Below are 20,781 nucleotides of genomic sequence, written 5' to 3'. Positions count from 1 at the left end.
AACTCTAACCTAAATCAATTGGTGCATCAACCTACTTACTATCTATCTATCTGTCTATCTATCTATCTATCTATCTACATTTATATAAAGCTGTTCTTGCATTTGAATTCAAGTCTGACACAAGTTAAGGTTAACTTAGGTAGTATTTCATTTTGCTGGCTTTTAGGGTCTGTGTGTGAGTGTGTAGGCTCACAAATTATTATAATTGTCTATAAGTGACTGTCTATCTATCTATCTATCTATCTATCTATCTATCTATCTATCTATCTATCTATCTATCTATCTATACTTCACCTTTAGTCCAGAAGAGAGTTCAGCCTCAGGAACTTGCACACATGGAACTGTGTCATGACTGTGTCATGGAGCTAAAACAGAGCTATGTTAAATACTCACAATGACTCTGATGGACCAATCAGGGTGGTGGTGGGGGGAGGGATCAACAATAGACAGAAACTGGATAATGCTTTGTTAACTGTCCCACCTAAGTCCCTGCTAGTCTGAACAAACATCACCTTCCCTCTCATAACACTACTACTACTACATTTATATAAAGCTGCTCTTGCATTTGAATTCAAGTCTGACACAAGTTAAGGTTAACTTAGGTAGTATTTCATTTCGCTGGCTTTTAGGGTCTGTGTGAGTGTGTAGGCTCACAAATTATTATAATTGTCATTAAGTGACTCTGAGATCTATCCATCCATCCATCCATCCATCCATCCATCTATTTATTTATACTTACTGTTTACATTTTCTATAAATATTTATTTCTATATAAAACTCAGTTGTGTGGAGTTATTGTGTGCCCTTTCTTGTTGCTAAAGAGTCCATTTGTTCACTAGACATTAAGTCAAGGTTACTATTTTGAGTTGAAGCTAAGTGTTTTATTGCTTTGTGGTTTAACATGATTTAAAAGGCAAATTCATTGTTATGGTTACTTTAGAAGACTGCTTTTGCATTCATGAGTTAAGAGAGCCAAGCTAATTCAAAGAGTTAGGTTAAAGGAACACAAAACATGACCTAACTCACAGCTGCCATTGGACAGACAGTTACAACATACTCTTATCTTTCACAGAACAGACAATTATCATTTATTTTATCTATTTGAGACTATGTAGCTGCTCTAGGGGAAATAGAGCATTATATCAGCCTATTCAATTGATAATGACCAATGGGTGCCAGTTTCTAAGTAGTTAAAGCATATTAACATAACAATATATGTGGCCTAGACATGGATATTGCCCAATCAACTCGTAATCTACAGAAATGTCCACCACATCACACAGTATAAAACCTAGTAGGCTTAGTGGATTACCTATGTTAAATCATGTCAGGTTAGTTTGGTTCAAGGTTCAAGTATAATAATTTATGAGACAAAAATGTAACACAAATGTGCACAAATGTACAATCACATCTAGGCTAGAATGATAACATAAAGTCCTGACTACTCCTTGTTATTGTGGTCCTAAATACTACAATGATTAGTTTGGATGCATTGCTTCTATCATGTCCAATTAAAAAGAAATACATTACATACATACAGAAATCTGCCTTCTCCTGTATTGTATTAGTGACATTCATTATAAATAGTAAAATAACAGGACAGAGCAAAAAAGGCCTCTGTTGTGTCTTTATCTGATCACATGCAATCAGACAATCACACTGCACAGCAATATATAAACTTTATTACAGGCTCAAGGCCCACAGGGTAAGAAGACAATACATTACAAAGATAATAATTTAAAAAAACAACAACAGAGAGTACATTCACCGAGCCCCACCGGAGCTAAATAGGCACTCATGCCACTCATGCCAGTGTCCACTAATGGTAGACGTGTACCTGACAGAGCTACATCCAGGGTCTGTCATCAGTCTCTGGAACAATCTGAAACAATGTATCTTTCCTGTGGCTGTTATAATGAACACAAACAGATCAGAAAGTAATTTAACATACAACAATGTACGGGATTCCTTTCTATTAAAAGCAAAATCATCACTGGGTCAAAGTTGTTGCTTGGTTCTCCCCATATAAAGGCATGTAGGTAACAGTAACATGATATTATGTCATGAATGATAAAAGTAATGTTTAAACACTTTGATGTGTGTGAGTTCATCTGGAGACTTACTCAGTCTGTGACTTACAGAGATCTTGATGGTCTTTGGGTTCCACCTCTTCATCAGAATTGCCGCTGGTGCCGTCTAGAGATTTCATCTTCACTTGAAGTCTGGAGTCTTGAAATGATGTACAGTGTATTCTGGACAGTTGTGGACACTCTGCAACTAACCTAACCTAACGCACACTATGTGTTAATGTTGATCAATATAATAATGTAAAAATACAAAGTTAAGTAGACCTAAGTAAGAAATAGTAAATACATTGTAATAATACATTGAAGGGGAAATGTAGAAAAACAAATGCAACTCAGCATTGAATTTATGGCAAACATTTTGCTACTCAACCCTTTCCAAATAATATACAATTAAGAAGTGGGATGTTCCACTTAGTAAGAGAAAGAATTAATGAAATATTATTTTTTTTAAAAGCTAGAAGACTCACCTATTATAGTAACCATGTGAATTGCTAATAATGTTATGGGTCAGATGTGTAAAGATCTATCACATTGTATTGTTCTTTTCAGACTCAACAACAATAATAATGATGATGTTACTTAAATGCTGATCAATGTGTGAATCTGGCTCTTATCAGGTGTGTGTTTTCTCTCCCTGTCCTGTGCTGTCCTCAGTTAAACCAAGACAGTGCTGTTGTGACCAATGTGGAAAAAGCCTTCAGCTCAATTTATTATCTCAAAGTAGACCAGAGAATTCATACCGGAGTGAAGCCATTCAGCTGTGAACAATGTGGGAAGTATTTTGCTCGTCTGGACAATTAAAAGATCATAAGCGTTCACATACTGGAGAGATTGTTGTGACCAGTGTGGGAAAAGATTTGTTCAAAAGGGGATTTTAAGAGAACACCTGAGAATTCACACTAGAGAGAAGCCCTATTGCTGTGACCAGTGTGGGAAAAGCTTTACTCGATTGCCTTATCTCAAAATACATGAACGAATTCACACAGGAGAGAAACCGTACGGCTGTGTCCAATGTGGAGAAAAGTTCAGTTTAACGGCTGCTCTGAAAGTACACCAGAGATTTCACACCGAAGAAAAGCCTTACTGCTGTGAACACTGTGGCAAACGTTTCACTGTAAAATCTAGCCTCGTACAACACAAGAAGATTCACACTTGAGAGAGACCTTACTGCTGTCACCAATGTGGGAAAAGGTTCACTCTGAAGACGGCTCTGAAAAGACACCTGAAAATCCACACTGGTGAGAAGCCATATACTGCTGTGTCCAGTGTGAGAAAAGGTTCAGTGATATGCATCATCTCAAAGCACACCAGAAAAATCACACTGGAAAAAACCTTATTGCTGTGACCAGTGTGGAAAGAGCTTTCCTAGACTGGAACATATCAAAATACACCAACAAATTCACACCGGAGAGAAACCTTATATCTGTAACCAATGTGGGGAAAACTCTGTCAGGTACACGTCTACCGTTAGAGGCCACTGGCATGAGTGCCTCTTTAGCTCCGGTGGGGCTTGGAGAATGTACTCTGTTGTTGTTTTTTTAATTATTATCTTTGTAATGTATGGTCTTCTTACCCTGTGGGCCTTGAGCCTGTAATAAAGTATTGCTGTGCAGTGTGAGTGTCTGATTGCATGTGATCAGATAAAGACACAACAGAGGCCTTTTTTGCTCTGTCCTGTTATTTTACTATTTATAATGAATGTCACTAATACAATACATTTCTGTATGTATGTAATGTATTTATTTTTAATTGGACATGATAGAAGCAATGCATCCAAACTAATCATTGTAGTATTTAGGACCACAATAACAAGGAGTAGTCAGGACTTTATGTTATCATTCTAGCCTAGATGTGATTGTACATTTGTGCTGTTTACATTTTTGTCTCATAAATTATTATACTTGAATCTTGAACCAAACTAACCTGACATGATTTAACATAGGTAATCCACTAAGCCTACTAGGTTTTATACTGTGTGATGTGGTGGACATTTCTGTAGATTACGAGTTGATTGGGCAATGTCCATGTCTAGGCCACATATATTGTTATGTTAATATGCTTTAACTACTTAGAAACTGGCACCCATTGGTCATTATCAATTGAATAGGCTGATATAATGCTCTATTTCCCCTAGAGCAGCTACATAGTCTCAAATAGATAATAAATGATAATTGTCTGTTCTGTGAAAGATAAGAGTATGTTGTAACTGTCTGTCCAATGGCAGCTGTGAGTTAGGTCATGTTTTGTGTTCCTTTAACCTAACTCTTTGAATTAGCTTGGCTCTCTTAACTCATGAATGCAAAAGCAGTCTTCTAAAGTAACCATAACAATGAATTTGCCTTTTAAATCATGTTAAACCACAAAGCAATAAAACACTTAGCTTCAACTCAAAATAGTAACCTTGACTTAATGTCTAGTGAACAAATGGACTCTTTAGCAACAAGAAAACAAGAAAAGGCACACAATAACTCCACACAACTGAGTTTTATATAGAAATAAATATTTATAGAAAATGTAAACAGTAAGTATAAATAAATGGATGGATGGATGGATGGATGGATGGATGGATGGATAGATCTCAGAGTCACTTAATGACAATTATAATAATTTGTGAGCCTACACACTCACACAGACCCTAAAAGCCAGCAAAATGAAATACTACCTAAGTTAACCTTAACTTGTGTCAGACTTGAATTCAAATGCAAGAGCAGCTTTATATAAATGTAGTAGTAGTAGTGTTATGAGAGGGAAGGTGATGTTTGTTCAGACTAGCAGGGACTTAGGTGGGACAGTTAACAAAGCATTATCCAGTTTCTGTCTATTGTTGATCCCTCCCCCCACCACCACCCTGATTGGTCCATCAGAGTCATTGTGAGTATTTAACATGGCTCTGTTTTAGCTCCATGACACAGTCATGACACAGTTCCATGTGTGCAAGTTCCTGAGGCTGAACTCTCTTCTGGACTAAAGGTGAAGTATAAATAAATAGATGGATAGATAGATGGATAGATGGATAGATAGATAGATAGATAGATAGATAGATAGATAGATAGATAGATAGATAGATAGATAGATAGTAAGTAGGTTGATGCACCAATTGATGCAGGTCAGAGTTGTCATATCTAAAAAAGAAGGTAACATTTGAATTCCCCATCAAAAAATACATACAATAGACATCCAATTTGTTTTTGAGATGGATAGGGTACAATTGGCAATTATAAAATACCAATTGATGCAGGTTAGAGTTGTCCTATCCCAAAAAGAAGGTAATATTTGAATTCTCCATCAAAAAATACATACAATAGACATCCAATTTGTTTTTTAGATGGATAGGGTACAATTGGCAATTATAAAATACCAATTGATGCAGGTTAGAGTTGTCCTATGCAAAAAAGAAGGTCATATTTGAATTCTCCATCAAAAAATACATACAATAGACACCTTTTTTTTTCTTTTTCGCTGCCTTTTTTTCGCGGCCTCGTCCATGGACCCGTCCACGGCCGGCCGTTTGCGTCCACGGCCGGCCGTTTGCGTCCACGGCCGCGGCCTCGTCCACGGCCGCGTCCCCGGCCGTCTGCGTCCACGGCCGCGTCCACGGTCGCGTCCACGGCCGGGACGGCCGGCCGTTTGCGTCCGTGGACGCGGCCTCGCGTCCACGGACGTTTTTTTCGCGGCCGCGTCCATGGACGCGTCCACGGTCGCGTCCATGGACGTGGACGCGGCGGCCAGCGGCTGTCTCTCGTTTTCTTTGTGTTTACTTAATTATTAGACTTGTCATGAAGTATGTTACAAAATCATTGTAAACATCCAAAATGGGACCGTAATTTTTTGCTTGCGGCCCTTTGTATTTTGCTGAGTGGCCCCTGAGGCATCTTAAGTTGAGTAGCCCTGGTCTAAATTAATCAGTGTAAACGGCTCTCTGTAGGTCCAGCAGACAGGCGACTTCTCTGCTGCATCCTTATATATTCCTCTGTTGTATTGTTTTAAAAGTTTAAAGGTCTACACATTCTTCCAATGCATATCCAGGCCTTTTTGACGGATTGGAAGAGATTTCGAAGCTCTGGGTCCAACACAGAATTAATATTTAATGTGTAAAAATCCGCTGTATTTACATTAAAGTGAATGGGCCCATTAGAGGTGGCTGTGATACTGGTCGGAGGTTGAGGCGGAGAGGTTGGGAGGTATATGGGCATTCCCATATATATCCTTAATATTGATTACAATATCCTTAATAATGTCCTTAATATTGACAACATAGGAATCTCCATATATGGGCATAAAACGTACGTAAGTAATGCCAAGTAGGGCCTTGGTTCCCAAACAATGGGTCGGGACCCATCTGAGTTCCCCTCCTACATATTGTTCCTAAATAGATCAAAATAGCAATCAATGTCATGATTTTCAAACAAATTAAAGTATTCATTCCAAGAATGTCTAATTTATATTTTGGGTCACTGGCTAACAAGTTTGGGAACCACTGTGTTAGAGCACACTGGTAGGGCATTGATTGACTTAAGCATAACAGACACTAGCATTGAGCCCTGATGGACCCATCCCAGGAGTTTGACACCCCCTCCCCTTTTGTATTTATAGTTTGAGTCTACAGAAACAGGATCAAGACGATGGTCAGGAAGCTGGATGACCCGGCAAAATGGTGAGAGGCATTAGCAAATATTAGCATAAGAGGTTCTTGCGATATACCATACCTGTATTTATGTGTTGACTGATTGGTTTGTTACGTAAAAGGGTCTTAAAAGGTGTACTAAACCTGCTTTTTTGCTTTCCAGGACTTTTGTGTAGGAGAGCGTGTCTTGGCCCAGTGGACAGACTCTCGCTACTATTCAGCAAAAGTAACCAAAGTCAACGAGAGAGGTTTGAATCACTGAAACGCATGTCACAAAGACAGTGTTGTAAATGGCAAAACACACATTAACCGCTACTTTAGACATAGGCTATTTGAAAGAAGCCGATCTACAAGCTCACATTAAGCTAACATTGAGCTTGCAGATGCTCTATTACATCTGGGTACTTATCACCACTGCATGATGGCATAAAGTAGACATAGTTTTAGTGATAAATATGTCCATGTTTCTCTGTGTGTTGACAGCAAGGACATGCACTGTGAAATACTATGATGGGGCGGTGTGTTCTGTCAAGAATGTGAACATTAAAAGAAAGCTGCCAAAAAACAAGACCAAGAAGTCAAGGTAGGTCACCGAGACTCAAGACAAACGCCACTGAGACATGTTGAACAAAGACAAAATCCAATTAGTACTGTTCAATTAGGGATTTTAAGCCTTTAAAAAAAAGAAAAGATGCACCAGCAAATGTATTCACCCTGCCTTAATTTTATTTGCAGCCCCTCCAAACTATGTCCAAAAAAAGAGAATCATGCTCTGCGTAAGAATTAAACACGATATTTTGTAGTGGTTGTTGCTAGATTATGATATCCGTAAAGGGGTTTAACCTAGAATTGCAAATCACTGCTCTAACCCGTTCTGCTCTCTGGTTTTAGAGGATTTTCAAGAATAATAAGTAATACTTAGGAAAGCGATTAAGTGAATGGGGAGATGACTTTATTGTCCTGCCTCTGCAGAAAGAAAGTGGTGAAAGCTCCATCTGTGACCCCACCTGCCCTCACAGCACATGAAGAGCCAGACCCCTTATCGAGTGAGTCACATAGTTTGCTATATCAGTGCGTTGTAGTCCTTGTGTTGGCACACGTATAGCAACTCAATTGTTCTTTTGTGACTTGCATGTAATTCTTACAGCTCAGGGAAGGCCAGAGTCTTCACAACATGCTCTCTGTGTCGTCAAACGCCCCAGTGATGATGCCGTGACCCTCACCGGAAGGCCAGAGTCTTCACAACGTGCTCTCTGTGGCGTCAAACGCCCCAGTGATGACGCAGTTACCCTGACCAAGCCTTCCTCTGCCCCACAATTCTACACAGCACCTGAGAAACAGCCAACCTCCACAGCGAGAGAAAGAAAGACCCTCTCCGCAGGTAAGCACAGATGGCAAACTTAACCCATTTAGGCCTGAACACATTATGACGCAATATTTTATGCTTTAACTATTGAAAAATAGCAGATATACAAGCTCACAGCGCGGCACCGAGTGCCGCGCTGCGAGCTTGTAGATCTGCTATTTTTGAAAAATCGTGAAAATTAGATTTTTGACCCGATTACATAAGTGTCTTTTGAATCCTTCTAAGATTTTTTTGAAAAACCGATGTTTGTATGTCAACAATCTGGCCAGCCATCGTCAAAGAAAAGGTCCTTATCATTTAACTGGAGCTCAGTTAGTCTGTTCTTGAGAGACTACTATGTCAGTGGTTCTCAAACCTTTTCATGTGAAGGACCCCCAAAATGATATTTTTTGATGCTTCTTCTCATTCCTACAGCTCAGGGAAAGCCAGAGTCTTCACAACGTGCTCTCTGTGGCGTCAAACGCCCCAGTGATGACGCAGTTACCCTGACCAAGCCTTCCTCTGCCCCACAATTCTACACAGCACCTGAGAACCAGCCAACCTCCACAGCGAGAGAAAAAAAGACCCTCTCCGCAGGTGAGCACAGATGGCAAACTTAAGACACAGGGAAGCATAACTGGCACACAGGGGACACTGACTATCTAAAACAGAAAAACGTGGCACATCATTTCAAAAAGGTTGCTGGCCTGTGTTAGTACATTGTAGCCTTTGTGTTAGAAAGAACTGCCTTTGGGGCTCCTATAGTAACTCAAATGTACATATCTGATGCTCTTTCTGATTCCTACAGCTCGGGGAAGGAATGAGCCTTCAGATGGTCATCTCCAGCTCAGATCCAGGCGCTCACGTGACAACTCTCTGCCTCCCCCCCTGCTCCAGCAAACATATATGGATTATCCTCATGGACACCACAATTGCATCTACTTGCACAGAGAAGCTCGAGTGATGATACCATCGGTGGACTTAGGAGGATGGTCACCTTCTTGGTATTTTTTCCTCTGACTTCAACTCTGGAGAAGTATTTGCACAGACTTTGTTCAAGGTCAGAGAGAGCATAATTTATGTCTTCGTGACTTTCCTTTTGAACCCTTGACAGGAATGCAGATAGCTTCATTTTGGACAACTCCCCTTGTCTTCTCCTGTTGAACAGGAGAACCTGAGTAAGAGTTACCAAGGTCAGCTTCCTGTAGTTCTCCAACGTCTCTGCACACTTCAAGGCCTCAAAATCCTGCTGCTGCTGCTTATTCAGGAAATCATGTAGTCGTTTCACATCCTCTGTAAGGGGCAGTAGCAAAGGGGTATTATAGTTTGCCTCATCGAGTTTCCTGTGACAGTTCCCTGCTACCAACTCATTCCACTTTGCATCATAGACTTCTTGGAAGTTTTTTGCCTTTTCCGCAAGTGCTTTGTCCCCAGTGATAAGTGCGTTACCCTGCATGATCATAGCGATTCTTTTCAGGCTTTGTCCAAGCTTTAATGGAAGTGAGAGGGCCTCTTCGCTCCTTGTGTTTGTTACCGATGTGTGTAACACTGCCTTCACCAGCTCATAAAAGTTTTTTGGCATGACATATTCCGCGATACTTTTAAAAGGTGTTACATCCTTGCCATAGAAAACGAGTCGACCAAGAGACCTCATGCCTTGTCTTACATATTCGTGTTTTGAGGGATCATATCCATGCTTATTGAACCGATACTCTCCAAATTTCAAAATCCAAGGGTCTGATTTAACTGTACAAGCAATGTCATCCTTTTTCATCTTACATACCAATGCCCAGAGTTCTTTGCTAACCGTGCTAGAGTGGGGTAAGGCAGCAGCACAGAGGTCTTGAACTGGAGTTCTACCTGGTAGGGCTTTCTCATGGGCTGATCTAGCAATGCAAGTGCGAAAGTGTCTCCACATTGCATGCTTAGGGTGTAGTCCTTGGCAGTACGCACAGGGCAAGTAGACGTTCCCTTGTTCTTATTTTTGTGGCTGCTTCTGCACAACCAAACTACCGCGACCCTCTTCCAAAACTTTGCAATTATATGCAAAGTTTCCTTGATTACGGAGTAATTGCAAATGATTACGCCTTTCTTTAGAGCCCTTAGGAAAACTCATTGCTAATGCTACTTCTTTCTCCTTTATGTGAACCTGCTCCAAGTGCCTTGCCATTTTGATGTACAACACAAAACCAACAGTATTGTTTCTTGTTGTACAGACAAGATCCATCCACTTTCTTTTCCACAGCTGGAACGGACACGGAGGGTTTTTGGTCACTACCGATGGTTGCTTCTTCTCTACCGGGATATTCATGCCTCTTCTGTGTCGTATCTTCCGAGACTACTTACTACTATACAAGCTCCAAAGGCAGTTCTTACTAACACAAAGGCTACAATGTACGAACACGGGCCAGCAACCTTTTTGAAATGATGTGCCACGTTTTTCTGTTTTAGATAGTCAGTGTGCCATGTCAGTCATTTAATGACACCCATCAAATAAACCCTTCAATGTCCCCAATTCCCACCTGTGTGCCAGTTATGCTTCCCTGTGTCTTAAGTTGGCCATCTGTGCTCACCTGCGGAGGGGGTTGTTCTTTCTCTCGCTGTGGAGGTTGGTTGGCTCTCAGATGCTGTGTATGATTGTGGGGTAGCGGAAGGCTCAGTGAGGCTCACCGCATTATCACTGGGGTTCATGTCCACATGAACATTTACATTTGTAAGTTTACATAACTAACTCATGACATGACATGAATGTAAAACCGAATGCTTCCCATTAAATGTATTTGTATTTCTCCCTGTTTGCTTGGTTTCTGTTTTAATACCAATAATAGCGATTCAAAGCAGTTGTCCCCAAAACCACACGTACAGTCTGTCAAATTGCCCCTATGATCACGGCAGCAGCGCTGATCCTACACTTTAGCTGCACTATTTGCATGCTTGTGCCCCGGTAGTTGTCACAATCAAGTTGGTTACGCTTCTTGAATAGGTCCATCAGGTTCTGTTTCTTTTCCAGCCTTTAGCTGGTGGTCAATCACATGTTGGACCTCTAGCATTGTGATAGGATCATCTAGCAGTGGCATCTTGACATATGATTATAGTACATGCCATTGCTACCTTCAAGCGGCTATTTCACCTTGTCTCCACATATAGTGTTCAAATCACCCACCCATGAATGTTCGTCATAGGGTGAGGGCCCAGACTGCAATCACTTTATATCAGATCAAGTTTCATGACATGAAGTCCCCAGACAGAGTAACATCTGAAACTGTTATGGAGTGTTGTCCCCAGAAAGAATGGACTATATGATGGAGTGTCATGACATGGAGTCCCCAGACAGAGAGTAACATCTGAAACTGTTATGGAGTGTTGTCCCCAGAAAGAATGGACTATATGATGGAGTGTCATGACATGAAGTCCCCAGACAGAGAGTAACATATGAAACTGTTATGGAGTGTTGTCCCCAGAAAGAATGGACTATATGATGGAGTGTCATGACATGGAGTCCCCAGACAGAGAGTAACATCTGAAACTGTTATGGAGTGTTGTCCCCAGAAAGAATGGACTATATCATGGAGTGTCATGACATGAAGTCCCCAGACAGAGAGTAACATATGAAACTGTTATGGAGTGTTGTCCCCAGAAAGAATGGACTATATGATGGAGTGTCATGACATGGAGTCCCCAGACAGAGAGTAACATCTGAAACTGTTATGGAGTGTTGTCCCCAGAAAGAATGGACTATATGATGGAGTGTCATGACATGAAGTCCCCAGACAGAGAGTAACATATGAAACTGTTATGGAGTGTTGTCCCCAGAAAGAATAGATTATCTGAGTGTTATTGCGACCAAAGTTTGCGGTTTGATGTAAAAACCTCCAGATCTTGTCTGTGCGTGTATGTCCCCATCACACTTGTGATGTCACTCTGACATCACTGTTCTTACATAACCCTGACATCACTGACCTAGATGTAGGACTGTTAAGACATCACTGTCAGATCAATGTTGTGAAATCACTCTGACTCTTAAAGATGTAGGGGATCTCCAGATAGGTCATCACTGTCAGATCAATGTTCTGAAATCACTCTGACTCTTAAAGATGTAGGGGATCTCCAGATAGGTATGCCCATATCTGGAGATCCCTGATGTCCTCAATGACCAAGTATAGGACTCCCCTTTATGCTCATACCATATGGAGATCCCTGATGTCCTCACTGACCAAGATGTAGGACTCCCCTTTATGCTCATACCATATATGGAGATCCCTGATGTCATCAATATTAAGCCCATATCTGGGAATGCCCATATATGGACATATTGTAGTCATAAAGTCAGAAAGGGAACTGGAACTCGAACATCTGGAACTGTTATGGAGTGTTGTCCCCAGAAAGAATGGACTATGTGATTGGAGTCCCCAGGAAGTCTGGCATCTGAAGTGTGCTATGGTGTCCCCAGAAAGGTGTAATGTAACATGTGGGTTCCCAAATGGGAGGATTCAGTCAGGTCTGGGGGGGAAAGTATTGAATATTTCTGAATTAATGTGATATTCTGATTCCTGATGTTTTTCTGAGCATGCATGATTTTTCTCAGAGGCGTACCATGTCTAGAAAGGGGAGTTCCCACACGGTAATGTAAACTCATGAGTCCCCAGAATGTAGCCTTTGCAAGTCTGTGTGTGTGTGTGTGTGTGTGTGTGTGTGTGTGTGTGTGTGTGTGTGCGCGTGTGCGTGTGTGTGCGTGTGCTGTGTGTATATTAATGCTGGCGCTAATACATTTATTTAAAAATAACACAGAGCGGCTTAGCAACAAATAATGAAAAAAATGTCACAAATCAGAGATATAGCAGCCATGTAATTAATCCGGCGCTATCAGACAAAAGCCTGCCAAAACATGATGGTCTGGATGATCATGATAATTCAAATGAAATATGCAGAACACTTCTAGCGCTGTGTGCTGTTGTTTTCTCTGTGAGCTCAGCAACCAGAGCAAAAAAGTATACTTTTGAGAGCTTTTAGATCGGCTGCGTTTGTGTGGCGCTGTAGCGCGATGAGGTGCTGTGTTTCAAACCCAGTTTGTAGTGAGCGGTGGATTGAGCAGAACATTTCCTTAAGCTATACCCTCTGTGTGTGTGTGTGTGTGTGTGTGTGTGTGTGTGTGTGTGTGTGTGTGTGTGTGTGTGTGTGTGTGTGTGTGTGTGTGTGTGTGTGTGTGAGAGGAATGTGTTCATTTTACCATGAGAAACGTCACAGCTTGTCCGTGTGTAGACGTGTACATGCTGCGTACAGACACTCTGACATCACGCTCTGGCTTCACTGTGATGTCACATTAACAGAATCCAGTTTATGCCCATATATGGAGTTCCCTGATGTCATCAATATTAATGATGCCCTGTTAGAGAGATCCCTGTGATGCCAGGGGGAACAAATCCCTTATATGGAGATCCCTGATGTCCACATCCCTGATGTCCACATCACTGGGGCGCGACCTCGCCTGTGCCCTGATGCGTCTTATAGTAATACATACATTCACACTTGTTCACACTTAAAACTCATTGACTGCCAACATTGTTTTTTGACTTAAGTCGTTCCCTGCCATGCTTTCTGAGCTTTTCACTAACCTTTGAAAAATCAAAGAATGTTCTGCATTCAGACGTCCACAGACGTTACACTGAAGTAAAATCCTCAGTGTAAATGAATACATTTTTAAACTGTACAAATGGAACGAGAGTACACGGAAACCATGTGTACCAGATCCTTCTCGAAAGATTTGAATTTTGTGTAAAAAAGCATTGCAGATGCCCTATCACCCCAAATCATAACTGACTTCGGAAACTTCCCACTGGACTTAACCCTATAAGTGCCTATCCCGAACAAGTTCGGCTTTATTTCAATCCAATCCAATATTTTATTTGCTATTTTACTTACCCCGAGCTGCTTGGAGCAACGTGGGTGGTCCTTGCTCGTCCAGCGCTAGCCAACGAGAGACGCTAGATGGTCCGACGATTTATTCCATTGAAAATGGTTTAAAATAAAGTTTAGAGCCCCCCAAAAAAACCTCAATATATACTGTCGGCGGCGCAACGTATTCCAGGGTGCCTATCCCAAACTAGTTCGGGATATTTAATAAAATGAATTATTTAATCGGAGGCCTCAACGAAGCCCCGGTCTAAACGTCCATCCATGGTCCAGGCCAACACTCGGCCATACACGGGCCGTAGTCGCGCTAACGGCCGCATCGCGCCGCCCACTCCAATAATAAATCACATCTTTAGACAGGATTTTCTCCGGATTGTGTTCCCAGACCCAAAGAGAACGTTTTTTGCGACTGAAATAGCTTTAGATCGGGCTTCTAAATGGGTTAGCATTTTGGCTACGTGTCAGCTAGCTTCCTCCTCTCGTCACCCATAGCATTGGCTGGAGTGAAATCCCAAGGCACTTGGGACAGTGTCGACGGAAGCTAGAGCGAAGGTCTATAGAGAAATTTCTGGCACTCTAGCGCCCCTTGTGGCCGGCGGCACTGTATGAGTTAAAGCAACTCTGACTTCAGAAGGTTGACATTTCTCTATTATAAATCCTTGTTTTTAGGGGTCTTGTGTAATATTGTAATATTTTGAAATGTGGACTTTTGATATTCATGTTTTAACAACAAAAAAAAAATTATTCACTGAATGTGCAATGTATCTAGAATATATGGAAGTTTCAAGAAATATATGAAAGTTTCAAGACAATGTACTTTTACACAATATTCAAATTTTTCGAGAAGGATCTGTACAAGTCGACACTCAGAATTCCACATCAGTGCAGCGTCGCTCCCATATCTCTTCCTCCACCCCGACCTTCCTGTGCACTACTGTGCAATTGATGGGGATGGGGATGGGGGGGGGGGGGGGGGGGGGGACGGTATGAGGAGGGGGGCGCGAGGGGGTCTAAGGAAATTCACAGACATCAATCAGGGGCCTTTTTAATGAGGGCCCCCTTTATTCTATTGATGCCGGATGCTTATGCTGGAGGCCTGTCCTTAATGCGCTGTCTTCCCCTGCACCTTGGCCGTCCCCGAGGGGCCTCCCAGGGTCTCCCCCCCCCCCCCCCCCCCCGCTCAGGTAGCTCATTGTTAGGGGTGATATGCTTACATCTCTGCTTCACAATGGTCCACCATAACCTACCCCCACCCCCACCCCAACACCCACCACCTCCTCTGACAAGGGGTCCCCCATAACTCGCTCGCTCACACACACACACACGCGCATACACACACACTCACACACTCTGTCTGTCTGTCTGCTGCATATATGTGGCATTGAGAATGAGATTACTCTGGTAGTGTGCGTGCGTGCGTCTGTGTGTGTGCGTCTGTGTGCGTGTGTCTGTTAGGGATGGGACAATAAGCGATATTATTGTTTATCGTGATAAAAAAACACGATAAATTTATCGTGATATCGGCCTCCGTCATGCACTGGGATCAATTCACCTTTTATTTGCCGAGCTGCATATCCGGTACCACCTAAACCCTCTGTAATTAGTAAAAGGTACTTATAATATGCGTACTTGATACAGTTTTGTTTTCACTCTCTATCAAATGTCTGCCAAAAAAATAGCCGATCTACAAGCGTTGTGACGCGTTGTGAGCTTGTAGATCGGCATTTTTTGGGCAAATGTTCCGCCCCAGGATAATGGATTTTGATTATCGCGATAACATCGTAAATCGAGATTTCTTTGGTCACAATAATCGTGATATGACATTTTCATATCGTCCCATCCCTAGTGTCTGTGTGTGTGTGCGTGCGTGCGTGCGTCTGTGTGTGTGTGAATATGTGTATGGAGCTCGCAGATGCACATGCATCCTTTTGATAACCTGACATCCCTCCATGCGACGCCGATCCCCCTCCCCCCTCCCCCCTTGCACAGCCCCCCGGTGAGGGCATGGGGTGGGGGGGTGGGGGGGGTCAGCGTATACAGGTATACGGCAGTCAAAGGACTGCATATATCTATGCAGAGATGAAGTGCTCAGGCGTACACACAGGCAGAGGAGGCAAAGTGATTGTCAGCCAATTAGAGCGACCCCGCATGCTTTGATTAATCTGCCCAGAGTGCCGAGGGGGGCTGCGTCCGTCCGTCCGACCGGCCCCCACAGGAGGGGTGTGTGTGTGTGTGTGTGTGTGTGTGTGTGTGTGTGTGTGTGTGTGTGTGTGTGTGTGTGTGTGTGTGTGTGTGTGTGTGTGTGTGTGTGTGTGTGTGTGTGCGTGTGTGCGTGCGTGCGTGCGTGTGTGTGTGTGTTGCTGTTGAACTTGAGAGGGTTAGAGGGGTTGAACGGAGAGATAGTGTAGTCTTTCAGGCGTCGGAATACTTCTAGATCCTACTCTTAAGAATCAGTGATGTATACATTAACAATTCAGCCCTATTTTAGGCTAATATGAAAATAGACAATCTGCTATTTTCAAACATTATAGTGCTTTTACTTTTGGTACTTTAAGTATATTTTGATCCCTATACCTTTGTACTTTTACTCAAGTGACATTTGAACACAGGCTTTTTACTCGTAACAGAGTATTTCTACATTGCAGTATATTGCAGCTTTACTCAAGTATAACATTTGAGTACTTTTCCACTTCTGCCTATAGGTTCTCAACATTTTCAGGTCGCCACCCTCCTGGGGGTCCCGACCCACAGGTTGAGGCCCACTGGGGGAGATGCACCCACGTCACCGAGCGAGGACCGGTGATAAATTTGACGACAAAATCTTGCTGTTTTGAATCCCCAGTACTCCGGTTAGGGTTAGGGTAAGGTTTAGAGTTAGTGTTAGGATTAGGGTTAGGGTTAAGGTTTAGACTTATTCACCAGGTTAGAATTCACCTGTGTCGGCAGGTTAGCGTTCGCGACGGCAGGTTCGCGATTCGGACTACTGGCCGCTCCAAACAACGGCAATCGAAACATCACTACGCGCCCAATTTTGACAGCAAGTGAGTTTAGTCATAGTCTTTTAAATAACATTTCATTTAGATTCCGTCATATTTTAGTCATAGTCGACGAACATTTTTCGTCATAGTTTTTGAAGACGAAAAATGAACACTTCCGAGGATTTTCCACAGCCTTCCGTTATTCTGGATTATTCCCCCGCACATCATTTGCATGAACGAGTCCCACGCTCAGATGAAAGAAGACTTGGACGCCGCTCAAGGATCTCATTTAGCCGCCGAGAAACAATAGCCACGACATCTTTGACAACGTTCACGTCAAGGGGACACGTTTTTTAATTAGGCACCCGTCATGTTTCTTTTTTGTTTCTTACATTTTATATTGGACTATTTCTTTTTTTTTTGCTTCTTAAAGCTAAATGGACCGAACGCACATAATCAAGGCAAAAGGCAAAATAAAGAAAGGTCAGGTTCTTTTGTGACGGCTGCCAATTCTGCTCTCTGGGATGTCGTTAAGAGGGGAATTGGCAGCAGCCGTCACAAAGTCTTGACCTTTCTTTCTTTTTTGCCATGGCCTTGATTAAACTTATACCAACCACAGCTCAAGAGGAACATAGCGTCGTTGTCGGGTGAAAACCTTGTATGTCCAAAAAACGTTTGTCTTGTATTTATCATTTAAAAAATGATTTAAATTGAAAGTGGTGAAAACAGCCGATCTACAAGCAACACAACGCCTCGCACCGCTTTGTGTGACGGCCTTGTATGATGAAGCAGGGCTTTACTTTGCGAAAACATGTACAAATGTGAAACTTGGGAGATGCGAGGTTTCTGCCCGACAGTGACGTTATACATACCAACCACAGCTCAAGAAGAAAATAGCCAAAATGTAGTTGGGGAAAAAAAAAGAGAGAGAGAGAGAGAGAGAGAGAGAGAGAGAGATGAAGAGAGAGAGAGAGATGAAGAGAGAGAGAGAGAGAGAGAGAGAGAGAGAGAGAGAGAGAGAGAGAGAGAGAGAGAGAGAGAGAGAGAGAGAGAGAGAGAGAGAGAGAGAGAGAGAGAGAGGGAGAGAGCAGGGGAGGGGAGGGGGGATGCAAATCATTTGTACAAAGAAAAGAGAAAATCTGCCCAATTTAATAAGTCCTTGGCGGAACCTTGGTCAAGATAAGATAAGCCTGTGTGCAAAATGTCTCTGAGATATAAAAGATCACCTGTCAAAAGTACGGAGCACAGGAAAATACCAGTAAATAGAAGAAAAAATGTTTTACCGCATTTGGTACTGGGCAAAATTCTACGCACCCATATGTGTGTGTGTGTGTGTGTGTGTGCGTGCGTGCGTGCGTGCGTGCGTGCATGCGTGTGTGTGCGTGTGTGTGTGCGTGTGTGTACAAATACTTGGCGTTGAGCAGAAACCTCTTATCTCCATATCTACTAGTAAGACGCCCTAAGGGGCGAGAAGCGACCTCCCCCTATAGAGGTGATGTCACAGTGTCCATATATGGACATACAATCTTCATATATGGGCATAAAAGGAACAAGGACAGAATTCACTTTCGAGCGTGACTCGCTTATTATCATGCGACTGACACAATATGTATATGGGAATTCCCAGATATGGGCTTAATATTGATGACATCAGCTGGGGATCTCCATATATGGGCATAAAAAGGAACATGGACAGAATTAATTTGCAAGTGTGGTTGCCGTGACGCGAGTAACACTTGAACATGAATTCCGTCTTACATTTTAATTTTCCTCCATTCAAGTCAATGGGTGTGAATGAATGGCCATATATGGAGTGTGACATGAGGCGTGACTGACTGACATGAGCTGGTCGTTTTTTGTGCCGTAGGTCGCAGTTTACTATCAGAACCGTCACAGCTTGTCCATATGTGTCCGTCCGGACAGGTACCGCCTGACACTGTGGTTCCCCTGAAACATCACTGTGACATCACAGGTGACATGTGATGTCAGATACTCGGGATCTCCATATATGGGCATAAAAGGGATTGTATGTATGATGTCAGATGTGATAGACGTATAACGAATAACTGAGTAAGCATGTTTGGGTCTCACAGCATATATCCATATACGGACCATATGGTCCGATACATCACTGGCCAGATGGCTAAGATATGGCGTGACCTCGCCCTTTAGCGCCCTGAGGCGTCTTACTGATACTAACTGCGACCTGACAGTCGCAATAACTTGTAGTGCTCTTTAGTAATGCAGTGTCACACAAAATCTGAAGCATCAAAAGCCGTCTTTTGGGTATCATGGTGACCTATTCTGAAAATTAACAGTTATGGACGTACGGTACGTACATTTTGATAAATATATTATTTGTAAACAACAACACCTTCTTATTCCCCTATGAGATACATTAATCCATCACACAGAAATAAGACAGGAGAGTGATTCAGAGTGAGAATGGAATGTTTACTTGAGAGAGAGAATTCAAGACAGGTACAGTACAGAAATTATGGTTGGTTTGTGCTCTCTCTGACAAATGATGTTTTGACATGAGTATAAGTATGGTCATTTGGTCAGTCAGTGGATGACGTTTCAACAGTTCACAGGATATGTTTCTTGTCCACAAATGACAAGACAAAGAGTCCATATACAGTAGCAAAGAGTCCATAGGTTCCTGAAGAGATGTCCTTCACTGGTGTCTGCATGACACCAGGCTGAGCCTTATAAACCAAAACAATTCTCATTGTTTTTTGGTACAGGCTCCATGGCAGTAGATAAGGCCTCAGTTCTACCAGACAAAAGCCTGGCCTTGTAAATGCTGCACATGGCATTATGGCAGGACACAGCCACTGTGCCTTAAAGGGGAAGACCACCCATTTTCAATATTGAACTATGTCATTAATATACCTTAGAGGAGTTGTGTGGAAATAAAAAAAATGTTCCCCCTCTTCTGTGTTGCCTAAAACTGGAGGATTGATTTTGGGGTTTGTATTGTAAATTACAACTTGATGACATCACACATTGTACTTTACAATACAAACCCAAAAATCAATCCTCCAGTTCTAGGCAACACAGAAGAGGGGGAACCTTTTTTTATTTCCACACAACTCCTCTAAGGTATATTAATGACATAGTTCAATATTGAAAATGGGTGGTCTTCCCCTTTAAGGTGAGGTGGTCAGTTGGTCATCAATATGTATTGATAAAAAGATGATATGAACCATAACACAATACCTATCAGTACAGTGCGAGGCTTCCACCCAGATGAGAAGAGACACAGGGTCATATCGATACAGATACTCTCTCTCTCTCCTCCTCTTTTCATTTCTCCAGCCCTATAAAACAGCACAGCGTGCCTGCTGGCATCGGCGCTCAGAAGGAGAGTTCACAAACAGGCCTCGGTCCCCTTCAATCTGTCCCCTGTGTAACCCCGCTCTCTCTCTCTCTCTGTCATCTATCTCACCCTGAGGACTGGCATCCCCTGATGCCCGCGGGAGTGGAAAATCACGAGGGTGGGGAGAGGGAGAGAGAGTAGAGAATAAGAGAGGGAGGGAGAGCGAGAGCAGGGACGTGCAGAGAATACTAGAGAGGCAGGGGCTGACATTTCTGAAAGGGCATTTTGGTGAAAATATTTGAGTTTGGAGGTCGGCTATTTTCACAGTGAGGGCAATTATTTCAGCATAAGATGCCTCATTCAGAAACATTGCTATTCAGAAGATTGACTTCCATTATTCTAAATGGAGGTGTCACCTAAACCTAACCTCAACCCTAACCCTAACCTCAGTGGGGGTATTTCTGAATAGGGATGTTTCGTAGGGGTGTTTCTGAATAGAGGCATGGAAAGAGGGG

General features: G+C 42.4%; 1 protein-coding gene across 1 annotated transcript; it reads left to right on the top strand.

Moving 5' to 3' along the window:
* Positions 1-6,692: 6,692 nt before the first annotated feature.
* Positions 6,693-8,115, top strand: LOC308280640 (uncharacterized protein; the record flags this gene model as incomplete). Its single annotated transcript, XM_080754968.1, has 5 exons — positions 6,693-6,741; positions 6,875-6,959; positions 7,195-7,294; positions 7,684-7,757; positions 7,859-8,115. Exons 1-5 carry the CDS (start codon positions 6,739-6,741, stop codon positions 8,113-8,115), a joined length of 519 nt encoding a protein of 172 aa, XP_080611094.1. The 5' UTR covers positions 6,693-6,738.
* Positions 8,116-20,781: the final 12,666 nt, after the last annotated feature.

The sequence above is a fragment of the Nannobrachium achirus genome, assembly GCF_963921795.1.
Source record: "Nannobrachium achirus genome assembly, contig: SCAFFOLD_452, whole genome shotgun sequence".
NCBI classification, from domain to species: Eukaryota; Metazoa; Chordata; class Actinopteri; order Myctophiformes; family Myctophidae; genus Nannobrachium; species Nannobrachium achirus.
This window is presented reverse-complemented; position numbering and strand designations above follow the sequence as displayed.